This window comes from Scyliorhinus torazame, chromosome 17 (assembly GCF_047496885.1).
Source record: "Scyliorhinus torazame isolate Kashiwa2021f chromosome 17, sScyTor2.1, whole genome shotgun sequence".
NCBI classification, from domain to species: Eukaryota; Metazoa; Chordata; class Chondrichthyes; order Carcharhiniformes; family Scyliorhinidae; genus Scyliorhinus; species Scyliorhinus torazame.
The window spans coordinates 21062828-21078727 of NC_092723.1; the positions used below are offsets into that span (position 1 = coordinate 21062828).

General features: G+C 48.6%; 1 protein-coding gene and 1 pseudogene across 3 annotated transcripts in view; both read left to right on the forward strand.

Moving 5' to 3' along the window:
• LOC140393768 (putative helicase MOV-10) overlaps nt 1-15900 on the forward strand; it is an 84354-nt gene that overhangs the window by 45607 nt on the left and 22847 nt on the right. For all 3 annotated transcript variants that reach the window (XM_072480162.1, XM_072480163.1, XM_072480164.1), the window contains 5 exons: nt 814-961; nt 3464-3625; nt 4787-4890; nt 8455-8552; nt 13317-13436. In XM_072480162.1, the coding sequence (XP_072336263.1) occupies nt 814-961; nt 3464-3625; nt 4787-4890; nt 8455-8552; nt 13317-13436 (632 nt within the window). The remainder of the gene's footprint in view (nt 1-813; nt 962-3463; nt 3626-4786; nt 4891-8454; nt 8553-13316; nt 13437-15900) is intronic.
• On the forward strand, nt 11653-11858 carry LOC140394623 (U2 spliceosomal RNA; annotated as a pseudogene).

Below are 15900 nucleotides of genomic sequence, written 5' to 3' on the forward strand. Positions count from 1 at the left end.
TATTGAGGCCTTAGTTGATGCCTGAAGTGAGCCGGTGCTGACCACCAGGGAAAGGTGACAGTCTCTTCTGGAAAAGAGAAGACGGAAGAGTCATAGAGGCCATTAAAATTATGAAAGGGTTTGGTGGGGTAGAAATGGAGAAGATGTTTCCACTTGTGGGGGTGACCAAAAAGAGGCACGATTTTTATAAGATGATTACTTTTGATTTCTTATGAATTTAGATTACCCAATTATTTTCTTTCCAATTAAGGGGCAATTTAGTGTGACCAATCCACCTACACTGCACATCTTTTTGGGTTGTGGGGGTGAGACCCATGCAGACACTGGGAGAATGTGCAAACTCCGCATGGACAATGACCAGGGACCGGGATTGAGCCCGGGTCCTCGGCGTCGTGTGGCAGCAGTGCTCACCACTGTGCCACCTTGCAGCCCTGTTATAGGATAGTTACTAATTAAAACGGTGAGGAATACAGGAGCAATTTATTTACCCGGAACAAATGAGAATGCGATCCATCTATCACTGAGTGGTTGAGGTGAATAGTATTTAAGGGCTGTTTGATGAATGGATGAGGGAAAGATGAATGGCAGGAGATGGGTGGAGGGGGAGACTGGTGTGAATTATAAACAATTGTTTAAATCAGTTGGACAAATGGCCCCTTTTCTTTTGGGAGAGAGAGAATTTGCCTTTCTTAAAAAAAGATTGCTGTGGAAGGATTGAAGATTTGAGTGGAGAGATTAGAGTTGAGCGCAGCTCCTTTAGAAATTTGAATGTTGGACCTGTTAATGTTGTGTTTTAAATTTTTTTTCAAACAGACTTTACGATCGGTCCCTCGAGAACAATCCGGAACAGGCCGCTGCTGTCAAGTGCATTGTGTCTGGGATCTCCAGACCTGCGCCATACCTGGTGTTTGGCCCTCCAGGCACAGGGAAAACGGTCACTATCGTGGAAGCTATTAAACAGGTAACGACTGCCCATTCCAAAACTCAACATGTTTTTGCTACTCAATTTTCTGCCTGGAAATCGAGAAAGGTGGTGACAATTGTCCTTCCGCGTGTTCGGACTCTTAGACCACCACCATTTGCCTAGCCAAGGGAACATGAGTTTCATAAAAGCAAAATACCGTTATTTAAAAAAAAAAAATTTAGAGTACCCAATTATTATTATTTTTTTCAATTAAGGGGCAATTTAGCGTGGCCAATCCACCTAGCCTGCACATCTTTGGGTTGTGGGGGTGAAACCACAGGCACCAGGCAATGGCCATCTCCAACAAGAAAGAGTGTAATCATCTCTTTTGGCATTTTCATCACTGAATCCCCACTATCAACATCCTGGGGGTTACCACTGACCAGAAACTCAACTGGACCAACCATATAAATACTGTGGCTACAAGAGCAGGTCAGGAGCTGGGAATCCTGTGGTGAATAACCCGCCTCCAGATTCCCCAAACCCTGTCCACCATTTCAAGGCTCACGTCAAGCCCCCTCCCCCTCCGCAAAGCTAGCACTCGTCAGCACTGCACTGACGTCAGCCACAACCTGCCGTATGATGACTGTCCCACTATCGAAGGAGCGAATAATGTTTTAAGGCTCGCTGCTCCCGCTCTCTCTCCCTTTCTCTCTCTCTCCCGAATTTCAGCTGAAGCTCTCGTTTGGAGTAGGTGACCCAGATGGCACATGATATTTTTAGAAAATGGAGTATTTCTGTCATGACCTCTATCTTGATTCACTTGCTCAAAGCAATGGAGAAGGCGCCACGAAAGATTACAAGGTTGGGAAACTTTGTTCCCTAAGAAACAGAAGGATGACCTGAGAGAGGATTCCATGATTCTGATTCCTCCTTGGCAGGTGCCTCTCATTCTCCCCCGTGTAACTTTTGAGGTCAACCAAAGCTCTGCTGCCTCTCTCTCAGCTCGCATCAAATCCGGTTTGCTCGTCATCCCCAGATTCGCTGACCTACTTTTAGCTCTCGCTTAAACAACACCTCGGTTTCAAAATTCTTGTCCTTGTTTTCGAATTCCTCCGTGGCCTCATTCCTTCCCATCTGTATAAACCTCTCCAGCTCTCTGAGGTATCTGTGCTTCTCTATTTCTGGCTTTTGGAGCATCTCTGATTTTAATCTTTGGCAGCCGTTCCTTCAATTAGGCCCTAACTCTGGAATTCCTTCCCTAAACCTCACACCTCTTGTGTCTCTGTCCTCCTCAAAATTCTCCTTAAACCAAAAGGTTTGACCAGGTTTATGGTCACCTTTCCTGATATCTCCGTATATGGCTCAGCATCATAACTTGTGTGATTAGACTTCTCTGAAGCACTTTGGGGGGGGGGGGGGCGTTTTGTGTTGGAAGGGTGCCATATGAATATATGTTATAATTGCATTTAGTGACCTTTGATTGGGTAGAGGATATTTCAAGATTGTTACTAATAAATCCAAAAAGGGGTTGGCACAGTGGTTACCACTGCTGCCTCAACGAGTTCAATTCCGACCTCGGGTGACTGTCCATGTGGAGTTTACATGTTCTCCCCGTGACTGCGTGGGTTTCCTCCGGGTGCTCCGGTTTCCCCCCTCAGTCCAATGATGTACAGGTTAGGTGGATTGGCCATGCTAAATTGCCCCTTGGTGTCCAAAAGGTTAGGTAGGGTTACTGCGTTAAGGGTGGGGCATGGGCCTTGGTAGGGTGCTCTTTCCAAGGGTCGGTGCAGACTCGATGGGTCAAATGGTCTCCTTCTGCACTGAAGGGATTCTATAATAGTCTGTACATTTTTCTTTTTCAAATATTTATCTAAAGAGAGTTGGGAGTTGAGGGACGTTGATTTGAAAAAAAAATAAAAAAATTTGGAGTACCCAATTATTTTTCTTTCCAATTAAGGGACAATTTAGCCAATCCACTTCACATCTTTTTGGGTTGTGGGGTGAGACTCACACAGACACGGGGAGATTGTGCAAACCCCACACAGACGGTGACCCGGGATCGACCCCGGGTCCTCGGCGCCGTAAGGCAGCAGTGCTAACCAGTGCACCACCGTGCTGCCCTTGGGTGATAAGGGTAAACGAGGCAAAGCTTCCCAGTGGGAGAAGAGTCGGTACCAGTGGGAACGGGTTTAAAATCATTGGCTATGAACCAAAGGGAAGAACGTAGTTTTTTAAATGTAACTTGGTATGATCAAGAATGTGCTGCCTCAAACCGGTTTCAGAGTAACATTCAAAAATGAATGATTAAATACATGAGCAAGAAGAAAATATTTTCATGTTTAGATGAAAAGAGCATGAGAGTGGGACTAAATTGAATAATCCTATCAAAGGGCTGGGAAAGGAGAGATGGGTCAAATGGCCTGTTCCCATCTGTTGTGCGATTCTACAATTGCAGACATTGCTGAGGATCTTTCAACTGCTTTGATGTTTGTAACACTCCACACCGCTCAGATGTTATTTTTTTAAAAAAATGTATTTATTGGATTTGATACTCAGGTGCTGAAATGTATCCCGACAGCCCACATCCTCGCCTGTGCTCCCTCCAACAGCGCCACTGACCTACTGTGCCAGCGAATCAGGAAACATGTGGACAAAAGGGAAATTTACCGTCTTAATGCCATGTGTCGGTACTGGGACACCATCCCCCAGGAAGTACAGGTAACTCCCCTCCTTCTGTTCAATGTCGCCTCCTCAATCTGACTTTCCGCTGACGTAGGAAACCCAAAACTCGGGCCACCAAATAAAAGATTGTTACTGACAAATCCAAGAAGGAATTCAGAAGACCATCTTCACCCAGAGAGAGTCTTTAGAATGTGGAACTCGCTACCACAGTGAGGCGAAAGCATAGATATAAACATGCGAGTTAGGAGCAGGAGTAGGCCATTCGGTCCCTCAAGCCTGTCCCACCGTTCAAATAAGATCATGCTGATCTGATTGTAACTAGCGTTTCTCTGTATCTAACCCTGTGTTGTACGTGTCCTGGGAGTGTTTGATGGGATGATGTTGGTGGAGCTTTACTCTGTATCTAACCCCGTGCTGTACCTGTCCTGGGAGTGTTTGATGGGGACAGTGTAGAGGGAGCTTTACTCTGGACCTAATCCCGTGCTGTACTTGTCCTTGGGAGTGTTTGATGGGGACAGTGTAGAGGGAGCTTTACTCTGTATCTAAGGTTTTGAAGTAGTTTCTTATCTCTCTTGCTGTGCTGCCTTCCATATTTTGCCATCGTGCTGTGACCAAGGATCTTCAGGCCCCTGCAACCTAATCACTAGGTTGTTTATTGCTGGTATTGATCGCTTTTCTATCGTATTGTAAAGAAAGACTTGCAATTCTATCTTACCTTTCAGACTTCAGGATGTAGAATCATAGAATCACTAGTGCCGAAGGAGGCCATTCAGCCCATCGTGTCTGCACCAACCCGCTGAAACAGTACCCTACCTATGCCCACTTTCCCCGTAACCCCACGTTCTTGGACACTAAGGGGCAATTTAGCATGGCCAATCTACCTAATCTGCACATCTTTGGACTGTGGGAGGAAACCGGAGCACCCGGAGGAAACCCACGCAGACAAGTGGGAAAAGTGCAAACTCCAGAGAGACCATCACCCGAGGCTGGAGTTGGACACCGGTGCCTGGCGCTGTGAGGCAGCAATGCAAGCCACTGTGATGCCCATGCACGTGCCACATTCTTTACGCCCAATTAAATGTTTTTTATGTGTCGTGACTGAACGTAGGGAAATACGACCCAAGTCAGAAGAGAGAATGGTGACAATTTGGCGCTCTTAACTCCTCTGAACTAACAGCTGACTCTTCTCTTTGACAGGAATGCTCGAACTGGAATGAGTCTGACAGGACTTTTGAGTATCCATCAAAAGAGATACTGAAGCAATATCGTGTGATTGCGACCACGCTGGTAACCGCTGGAAGGTGGGTACTGAAAACAGTGTGACCGGCAGTGTGTGACCTTTCGTAGAATCGCCTCGGGGCGAGGGAGGCCATTTGGCCAGTTGTGCCTGTGTTGTCTCTTTTGAAGGAGCTATCCCATTGTCCCACTCACTTTTTCTTTACCCAAACCCTTGCGAGGTTAACTCCTTAAAGTGTTTATTCAGCTCCCCTTTGCAAGATGATTGTATTTTCTTCCATAGCCTTCCAGGCAGTCATAGCATCATAACGTCTGCGCAGAAAAATCCTCATCCCGCCCTGAATGTCTTACCAGTTGTTTAAAACAGTCTGCCTCTGGCTGCTGAGACTCCTGTCAGTGGAAATAGCTTTTCCTTATTTACTCTAAACCCCCCCCCCCTTATCAAATCTCCTCTGCTCCAATGAGAATTTGATTTTTAATGCCATTTGCAATCTCACTTTCATGAACTGCATACTAGGGAACCGAGAGTAACAAAGCTCTGGCCGGGGCTGCATAACTATCATTGGATCCAATGCTGTTCTGGGCATCAGTACAGTGTGTTTATTGGGCGGCATGTGGCTCAGTGGTTAGCACTGGGACTGCGGCGCTGAGGACCCGGGTTCGAATCCCGGCCCTGGGTCACTGCCCGTGTGGAGTTTGCACATTCTCCCCTGGGTTTCACCCCACAACGTAAAGGTGTGCAAGGTAGGTGGACTGGCCACGCTAAATTGCCCCTTAATTGGAAACAAAATAATTGGGTACTCTAAATTAGAAAAAAAAGTGCAGTATGCTTTCTGTCAACACTGTCTCGTATCGACTGAAGCAAGGCGTGGCTGTGACTCCATTTCTCCCCTCACTACCTGAATTCCAAAGGATATTAGTGCTGGAGCTGGTGTTCCCACACTCGCCAAATCATTTCAACATTGCACCAAATCCAATCCCAATTTCCTACTCATTCTTCACCTCTGTTTAATTCCTCTCTCCAGCTGCCAACGCTAACCATTTGTATTCGTTTAGCACCTTCAACATAAAGCGTCCCAAACCCCTTCATAAGAACTTTATCAAACAAAATTTGACACTTGAGATAAATTAGCTATTCGGCAGATTATTTGACAGCCGTGTGTACCATTTACAGGGTGCGCTGCAGGAACTCACCAAGGCTCCTTCGACAGCTCCTTCCAATCCCACAAAAGCTGCCACCTAGAACGACAAGGGCAGTAGATGAATGGGGGCACCACCATCTGGAGGTTCCCCTCCAAGCCATGTACCATGCTGCCTTGGAAATATATCACCATTCCTTCACTGTCAGCCCGTCAAAACCGCGGGGCTCCCTCCCTAACAGCACTGTGGATGTACCGAAGCCACATGGACTGCATCTCACCATTACCTTCTCGAGGTCAATTGGGGATGGGCAATAAATGCTGGCCTAGCCAGCGACATCCACATTACGTGAAATAAAAAACGACCAAATGCTTGCTCCAGGAGGTCAGTTTTCAGGACTGTTTTGAAGGAAGAGAGGTTTAGGGAGTGAATTTAGGTCCCGGACAGCTGAATGCACGGCTGCCAACAGATCAGGTGTGTGCAAGAGGCCAGAATTGGAGGAGTGAAGAGGTCTCGGAGAGGTGTAACGGGGAGAGATTACAGAGATGGGGAGGGGCGAGACCATGGGGCAGGTTTAAAAAAACAATGCAAATGTTAAAATTGGGATGTTGTTGGATTGGGAGCCAGTGTAGATCAGTGAGCACAGGGGGCGATAGGAGAGCAGGACTCAATAAGAGTTAGGATTGTTGTTCAAAGTTTTGAACAAGTCCATGTGTGTAGGTACACCCACAGTGCCGTTAGGGAGGGAGGGCTAGGATTTTCACCCAGTGATGGTGAAGGAACGGTGGGCTGTACAGCTGGTTTGTGATGCAGAACAAGGCCAGCAGCGCGGGTTCAATTCCCGTACCAGCTTACCTGAACAGGCGCTGGAATGTGGCGACTAGGGGCTTTTCACAATAACTTCATACTTGTGACAATAAAAGATTATTATTATTAATATTATATTTCCAAGTCAGAATGGTGAGTGGCTTGGGGGGGAGTTTGCAGGTGGTGGTGTTCCCATGTGTCTGCTGCCATTGTCCTTTTGGCAGATGACAGGTTGGCTAGGAGAGTTGTAATAGTCAAACCTGATGTAACTGAGGCTTGACTGAATGGAGCAGTTATCAGCATTCAAGTTGGGCAGTATTACAGTGAGGGTGCGAATATGCGCTCAGAAACTGAACTCTGGGTCTGATACAACACTTGAGGTTGTGAGCAGCCAGATTCAGCTCCCATGTTGCTAGGGAGAGCAGTGGAGTCAGTGGTCACGTGACGCGCTTGTTGTTTAGGCCAAAGACGATGGCTTCATCTTCCCAACATTCAGTCAGAGGAAATATCTCATTCCGTACTGGGTATAGGACAAGCATCCAGTGGAGACTGACAGAGCAGAAATCAGAGAGCAGACCCTGAATAATCCCACATTCATGAACTCAAATTGAAGGAATTTTAAAATGTTTTAAAAATAAATAAATTTAGAGTACCCAATTCATTTATTTTAATTAAGAGGCAATTTAGCATGGCCAGTCCACCTACCCTGCACATCTTTGGGTTATGGGTGCGAAACCCACTCAAACGCGGGGAGAATGTGCAAAGTTCACACTGACAGTGACCCAGGGCCGTGATCGAACCTGGGACCTCGGCGCCGTGAGGTATTGAAGGAATTTATATCAGCCATTTGGAGAGGCTTTGTGTCTGGCACATGGGGCGCGATTCTCCACTCCCGCGCCGGTTGGGAGAATCGCCTGGGCCACCAAAATTTCCCGGGACGCCGGTCCGACACCCTCCTGCGATTCTCCCAAGCGTTGGGAACGGCCCGTTCGAGTTTCGCGGGCCGGAGAATCGCCGGAGACACCCAAAATGGCGATTCTCCGGCACCCCGCTATTCTCAGGCCCGTATGGGCCGAGCGGCCAGGCCACAACGGCGGGTTCCCCCCGGCGCCGTCCACACCTGGCCACTGCCGTCGTGAGCGGTGCGTGAACGCTGGGGGGGCGGCCTGCGGGGGGGGGGCGAGGGGGGAGCCTGCACCGGGGGGTACTTCAAATGTGGGGTGGCCTGCGATCGGTGCACACCGATCGTCGGGCAGTCCTCTCTGAAGGAGGACCTTCCTTCCGCGGCCCCACAAGATCCGTCAGACATCTTCTTGCGGGGCGGACTTAGAGAGGACGGCAACCACGCATGCGCGGATGACGCCTGTTATGCGGCGCCGGCCGCGTCATCTATGCGGCGCCGCTTTTACGCGGGCGACAAGGCCTGGCGCATGTAGATGACGCGGCCCTGATCCTAGCCCATTGTCAGGGCCTGAATCGGTCGGGATCGGGGCCGTTTCGCGCCGTCGTGAAACTTGACGGCGTGGCCACTTCGGCGTGGGAGTGGAGAATCCCGCCCAGGGTGTTTACCAAGAGCCAATCTGGTGGTGAACTGCAGTTATAAAGGTGCAGCTTGCGGGTGTTTAAACACATGGGAGAAGGATGTTACATTTCGCTGCTATTTACTTTATATTTTAAAACAGGTTAGCCTCTGCAAAGTTCCCAGCTGGGCATTTTTCCCATGTGTTCATTGATGAGGCCGGGCACGCTGTTGAACCAGAGTGTGTCATTGCTATCGCAGGTAAGAATATGTCACCGATGGACACCTCTGCCGCTGCTTCCTGTTCTTCAATCTATTTGGGATTTTGATAACGTAGATGGGGAGAAACTGTTTTCACTTTCCCAGGTGGGCAATCGGGGTGACAAACTTAGAATATTTTGCAAAACAGTTGAAAATTATTTTTTACGCAGAGAATCATGATCTGGTACGCAGTTCCTGAAGGGGCGGTGGGAGCAGATTCAGTAGCGCTACGGGGGGAAAGAGCAACTCTTGTGTGATTAACTGAATAGCTCTTCCAAAGAGCCAACACAAGCACGGTGGGCCGAATGGACTCTTGATTGGTTCAGTGCGATTTTATTAGATTGCATTGTTTTTTTTTTTTGGCTGTAACCAGCAACTGCTAACTAAATGAACTTGGTAACCTGGTTTCAGCAATTTGCTTACCTGTTTAATTCCGGGAACCCCACGGGATGGGGAGACTTTATAAAAAGGTGCAGGAGAAAGTTAACAATGATTCCAGGGATAAGGGCAGTAGAATCATAGAATTTACAGTGCAGAAGGAGGCCATTCGGCCCATCGAGTCTGCACCGGCTCTTACAAAGAGCAATCCACTCGAGCCCACGTATCTACCCTATCCCGCAACCCAGCAACCCCCACTTAACCTTTTTGGACACTTGAGGGCAATTTATCATGGCAAATCCACCTAACCCGCACAACTTTGGACTGTGGGAGGAAACCGGAGCACCCGGAGGAAACCCACGCACACACGGGGAGAACATGCAGACTCCGGACACAGACAGTGACCCAGTGGGGAATCGAACCACATGATCCTGGAGCTGTGAAGCAATTATGTTTACCACTATGCTACCGTGCTGTCCTATGGATAGACTGGCGAAACTGAGATTTATTTCATTTTTGCAGATATTTGTCCAATTCTCTTTTTGAAAGTTATTATTGTATCTCCGACCACACTTCCGGGCAGCGCATTCCCGATCACAATGACTTGCGTGAAAAGAAACCAAATCTCCGTCTCCCTCCGCTTATTTAATGATCCTCCAGGCAACAGAATCAATTCTTTGTTTCCTTATTAAAATCCCTCATGATTCTGAATGCCTCTATTCAATCTCCTCATGACCTTCTGTGCTCTAAGAAGAAGAATTGCACACTCTCCATTCACTTCTGTGTCACCTGGTGTGACCATTTGTTTTAGTTCCCCTCCCTTCCCCGGCCCTTATCCTCCAGATATATAAAATTCTTGGCAGGGTTGGTTTTGAAATGAATGTGCTGAGGGATATTTATGAGCTGTAACTAGAAACCAGGTGGTGGGGTAGTTAAGAGTCTTCTTTCACCTCCTGTCACCTGGGTTCAAAGTTGGCCCAGGTGACTGGGCTCACTGTCGTCTCCTCCTGCTGCGGGTTTGAAGGATCCAGTGAAACATTGAACGTTGGCAGGATCAGTCTATTTTCGAGAGTCTCTCAGCACATGGTTAGATACAGTACCTTCCTCCAGCCCTAGAAGAGTTTGCAGTCTTGTGGTGTAGTGGGCCTGCCTCTCAGCCAGAAAACCCCAGTTCATCCGAGAAATCTTTGTCCCTCTAACCCTGAGAAGATGTCCCAAGTCAAGAGGCACACAAAGCACAAACTTGTGTCTGTCTTCAATAGTTTGTCTTTTCTGGATCAGCTCGCTGGCCTGTCACTAGAGGCTTCAGATTGAGGGGTGCCACTATACATCAAATATAGCTTACCAGCAGTCCTCCTACACTTGCTGCCTGCCACAAGCATATTAGAAGAATTTACAGGTTGATAATCAACCCGTTTGACTATGTTATGGACACCCCTTCCATGGCCATCAAGTCGTGCAGTGGGACTTGAACCTGGAGCTTCTGCCCAGAGGTGGGACAGTGCCCACTGTGTTATGTGATATCTAACTCTGATCGTGTGAACACAGCAATAATTGCCCTAATTGATTTTTTTTTCTAAATTTAGAGGACCCAATTATTTTTTTTCAATTAAGGGACAATTTAGAGTGGCCAATCCACCTACCCTGCACATCTTTGGGTTGTGGGGGTGAGACCCACGCAGACAAGGGGAGAATGTGCAAACTCCGATTGCTCCTAATTCAGCATTAACCTGCATTGAGTTGGCAGTCTTGCTTAGATAGCTGATGTTATGAATATCAAATCATAGGGCAGCACAGTGGCGCAGTGTTTAGCACTGCTGCCTCATGGCACCGAGGTCCCAGGTTCGATCCCGGCTCTGGGTCACTGTCCGTGTGGAGTTTGTACATTCTCCCCGTGTCTGCGTGGGTTTCGCCCCCACAACCCAAAGATGTGCAGGCTAGGTGGATTGGCCACGCTAAATTGCCCCTTAATTGGAAAAAATGAATTGGGCACACTAACTTTAAAAAGAAAAAACTAAATGAATTTCAAATCATGCAAATAGTATGTTGGGTTTATTGCAAGCGGGTGGAGCCTAAGAGTAAGGAAGTTTTCCTGCAGTTGTACAGGTCTTTGTCGAGACCACACTTGGAGCACTGTCAATACAGTTTGGCTCCCCCATCCTAAATAAAGATGGAAATAATTGCTTTGGAGAGGACATGATGAAGTTTCACTGGATTGATTCCCACTATGAGGATTGTCCTATGAGGAGAGATTGAATGGAATGGGCCAACTCTCTCTGGAGCTTAGACGAAAAGTGAGCTTATTGAAGAATACACATATATCTGAGAGGGTCTGGCAAGGTAGGTGATGATGTGCCATTTCCCCCCCTGACTGTAGAGTCTAGAACTAGGGGCTCAGTTTCAGGATAAGTGTTTGGCCATTTAGCATTGAGCTGAGGAGAAATCTCTTCTCTCGGAGGGTTGTAAATCTTTGTAATTCTCAAGCCCAAATAACTCGGCTATTGACCGCGTTCAGGGTCAGAGCCGTAGATATTTAGACACTACCTACATCCCCTCTCGTTCCCCTCTATTCCCTTGGAGGAAAATGAGCATCACCTGTAATCTTATTGGATGGGGGAGCCGGCTCAAGAAGTTGAATGGACCACCCTGCACCCATTTTTGTTCAGCTGTCACTGGTGTAGCAGACAGCAATTTCTGAGATTGTGGCTAAGGTAAATTGATGATCGCTTCTCAGCCTTTTGGCTAAGATCAAGTATAGTATCTGCTCTGCCTTTTGACTCCGATCTGGTATGTCTCTCTTATGGGGCCCATGAATTGGATTCAATCTGAATTTGAATTGTTTTTTGGAGCAGGCAAGGAGCTGGATTAGGGGTCCGCCCCTGTCCACACTCTGAGCTCTGGCTTGGTAACTCAGAAAAAGTAATTTAAAAAAAAAAGATAAATTGATGGCCACTGTAGAGAGAGCTTTACTCAATATCTAACCCTGTACCAGCTGGGAATGTTTGATGGAACAGTGCAAAGGGAGCTTTACTCTGTATCTAACCCTGTGCTGTACCTGTCCTGGGAGTGTTTGAAGGGAACAGTGTAGAGGGAGCTTTACTCTGTATCTAACCCCGTGCTGTACCTGTCCTGGGAGTGTTTGTTGGGGACAATGTAGAGGGAGCTTTACTCTGTATCTAACCCCGTACTGTACCTGTCCTGGGAGTATTTGATGGGGACAATGTAGCGGGAGCTTTACTCTGTATCTAACCCCGTACTGTACCTGTCCTGGGAGTATTTGATGGGGTCAGTGTAGAGGGAGCTTTACTCTGTATCTAACTCCGTGCTGTACCTGTCCTGGGAATGTTTGATGGGGACAGTGTAGAGGGAGCTTTACTCTGTATCAAACCCCGTGCTGTACCTGTCCCGGGAGTGTTTGATGGGGACAGTGCAAAGGGAGCTTTACTCTGTATCTAACTCCGTGCTGTACCTGTCCTGGGAGTGTTTGATGGGGACAGTGCAGAGGGAGCTTTACTCTGTATCTAACCCCGTGCTGTACCTGGCCTGGGAATGTTTGATGGGGACAATGTAGAGGGAGCTTTACTCTCTATCTAACCCCGTGCTGTACTTGTCCTGGGAGCATTTGATGGGGACAGTAAGGAGGGAGCTTTACTTTGTATCTAACCGTGCCAGGTTCAGCCTGATTCAATTTAAGGTGGTCCACAGAGCGCACTTGACGGTGGCGAGGTTGAGTAGGTTCTTTGGGGTAGAGGACAGATGTGGAAGGTGCTCAGGGAGCCCGGCGAACCATGTCCATATGTTTTGGTCATGCCCGGCACTGGAGGGGTTCTGGAGAGGAGTGGAGCGAGCAATATCTCAGGTGGTGAAAGTCCGGGTCAAGCCAAGCTGGGGGCTAGCAATATTCGGAGTAGTGGACGAACCGGGAGTGCAGGAGGCGAAAGAGGCCGGCAATCTGGCCTTTGCGTCCCTAGTAGCCCGGCGAAGGATCTTGCTAATGTGGAAGGAGGCGAAGCCCCCCAGCCTGGAGGCCTGGATAAATGATATGGCTGGGTTCATAAAGTTGGAGAGGATTAAGTTTGCCTTGAGAGGGTCTGCGCAGGGGTTCTACAGGCGGTGGCAACCGTTCCTAGACTATCTCGCGGAGCGTTAGAGGAAGGTCGGTCAGCAGCTGCAGCAACCTTGGGGGGGGGGGTTATTGTTTGTAAGGGAGAAAAACTGTGTTAAAAAACTTTAATAAATATATATTTTTAAAAAAAATACTTTGTATCTAACCCTGTACCTTCCCGGGAGTGTTTGATGGGGGACAATTTAGATGCGAGCCTTACTCTGTATTTAACTCTGTGCTGTATGTTTCCAGTGTATTGATGCCGATGTTTTTGGTTTAAGGGCTGCTGGATGTGATGGATTTAGAAAGCAACCGGGATGGTGGACAGCTGGTCTTGGCTGGAGATCCAAAGCAGCTGGGCCCGGTGCTGAGGTCTCCCATTGCCATCCAGCACGGACTGGGTAAGTGGGGATAGGTGCTTTTTATGAGTGTCCCTTTTTACTGCACAATAGGTGGAGACCTCTAACTGGGGTGAGCTGATAGAAATCTAGACGGGTGTGAAAGGGTTCGATAGAGTTTTTTTTTAATGCATTTTATTCAAACTTGTTTCAAAGTAGGTTACAGCAAATAAACACCCCGGGAAACATTCTTCCCAACAATCAACTATGCAGTTTGTACAGATTTTTCTCCTTTTTTTTTCTCTCCCCCCCCCCCCCCCCCCCATCACCCACCCCACTGCGACGAACAGCTCCTCTAACACGGTCACAAACATCCCCCACCTTTTCTCAAACTCCCCTGCTGAGCCCCTTAGCTCATACTTTATCTTCTCTAACCGCAGGAAGTCGTACAGGTCACTCCAGCATAATTTGTCGCCGTGCAATCAGAGAGGCGAAGGCTAAGATATCGGCCTTCCTCCTCTCCATGAGCTCCGGCTTCTCTGAAACCCCAAATATCGCCACCAAAGGTTCCGGGTCCACTCCCTCCTCCACTATCCTGGCTAAGGACCGCGAACACTCCTACCCAGAATTTTCCCAATTTTTCACAACCCCAAAACATATGCGCGTGATTCGCTGGCCCCCGCCCACACCTCTCACACTCATCTGCTACCCCCTGAAAGAACCCACTCATTCTCGCCTGAGTCATATGCACCCTGTGCACCACCTTGAACTGTATCAGGCTCATCCTTGCACAAGAGGAGGTCCCGTTTACCCTTCGCAGTGCCTCACTCCATACTCCCCAATTGATCTCCATTCCCAACTCCGCTTCCCATTTCTCCTTGATCTTCACCACCCGCTTGCCTCCCTGCTCCCTCAGCCAATTATATATATATATCCCCAATTCTTCCCTCCCCTTCCACATCCGGAAGTAGCAGTCACTCCAGCAGGGTGTATCCCGACAATCTAGGAAACCCCTTCCAGACCTTTCGTGCAAAGTCCCTAACCTGTAGATACCTGAACTCACTACCCCTCGGCAGCTCTACCCTCTCCCTTAGCTCCTCCAGACTGGCAAACCCTTCCTCCAAATACAAATCCCTCACCTTGACCAGCCCCTCAAACCCATGATTCTCGCACAGCAGCGTTGAGCACCGACATCCCTTCCATCCTAAAATGCCTCCTCAGCTGATTCCATATCTTCACCGTGGACTGCACCACTGGGCTCCCTGAATACCTACTCGGAGCCATTGGCAATGCTGCCATCACCATAGCCCTCTAACTAGACCCCTTACAAGATTCCTCCTCCATCCGAACCCACTCTACCCCTTCTCCTTCCCACCACCTTGTCCACATTCACCGCCCAATAATAATGAAGCAAGTTTGGCGACGCCAACGCCCTCTGCTGCCTCTGCTTCTGTAGCAAGGTCCTCCCCATCCTCGGTACCTTCCCCGCCCATACAAAGTCAGAGATGATTGTGTCCACTTTCCGAAAAAAGGCCTTTGGTATCAAGATCGGGAGAGCCTGAAAGATAAACTAGAACCTCAGCATAATATTCATTTTCACCACTTGGACCCTCCCCGCCAATGTTAAGTGCAGTGTATTTAGAGTACCCAATTCATTTTTTTCTAATTAAGGGGCACTTGGCGTGTTCAATTAACCTACCTTGCACATCTTTGGGTTGTGGGGGCGAAACCCACGCATACACTGGGAGAATGTGTAACTCCACACGGACAGTGACCCAGAGCCGGGATCGAACCTGGGACCTCGGCGCCGTGAGACTGCAGTGCTACCACTGCGCCACCGTGCTGCCCTTTCATCACCACATTCAACAGCCATCTTATATTACTCGTAAGCTGCCTGCCCTTCACGAAGCCTGTTTGATCTTCTGCAACCACCCCCAGGACACACTCCCCCACCAACAACTTAGCCAATACTTTCACATCCGTGTTCAATAGTGATATGGGTCTATACGACTCACATTCCACCAGACCCTTCCCTTTTTTGGGGATTAGTGTGATTACTGCCTGCTTCATCGTCTCTGGCAATCCCCCTTCTCCAGTGCTTCATTAAACGCCCCCAACAGATGTGGTGCCAGGTCCACCGCAAATTCCTTATCAAATTCTGCCGGGTACCCATCCGGCCCAGGGGCCTTCCCCGACTTCATACCCCTGATACTATCCAGCACCTCCCTCAGCCCCTGGGGCTCCTCCAACGCCTGCCTCTTTGCTTCCTCCACCTGGGGAAATTCCAGCTCGTCCAGAAACCACCCCATGTCCCCCTCCTCTCCTCCTGGGTCTGCCTCATAAAGTCTCTGGTGATACTCTCTAAATGACTCATCTATCTTCCCTGGCTCTGACACCACATCCCAAGCCCCAGTCCGGATCTTCAATATTTCCCTGGACACAGCCTGCCTCTGCAGCTGGTGCGCCAGCGTGCGGCTCGCCTTCTCCCCATACTCGTATTGCACCCCTCTTGCCCTACGCAGTTGCC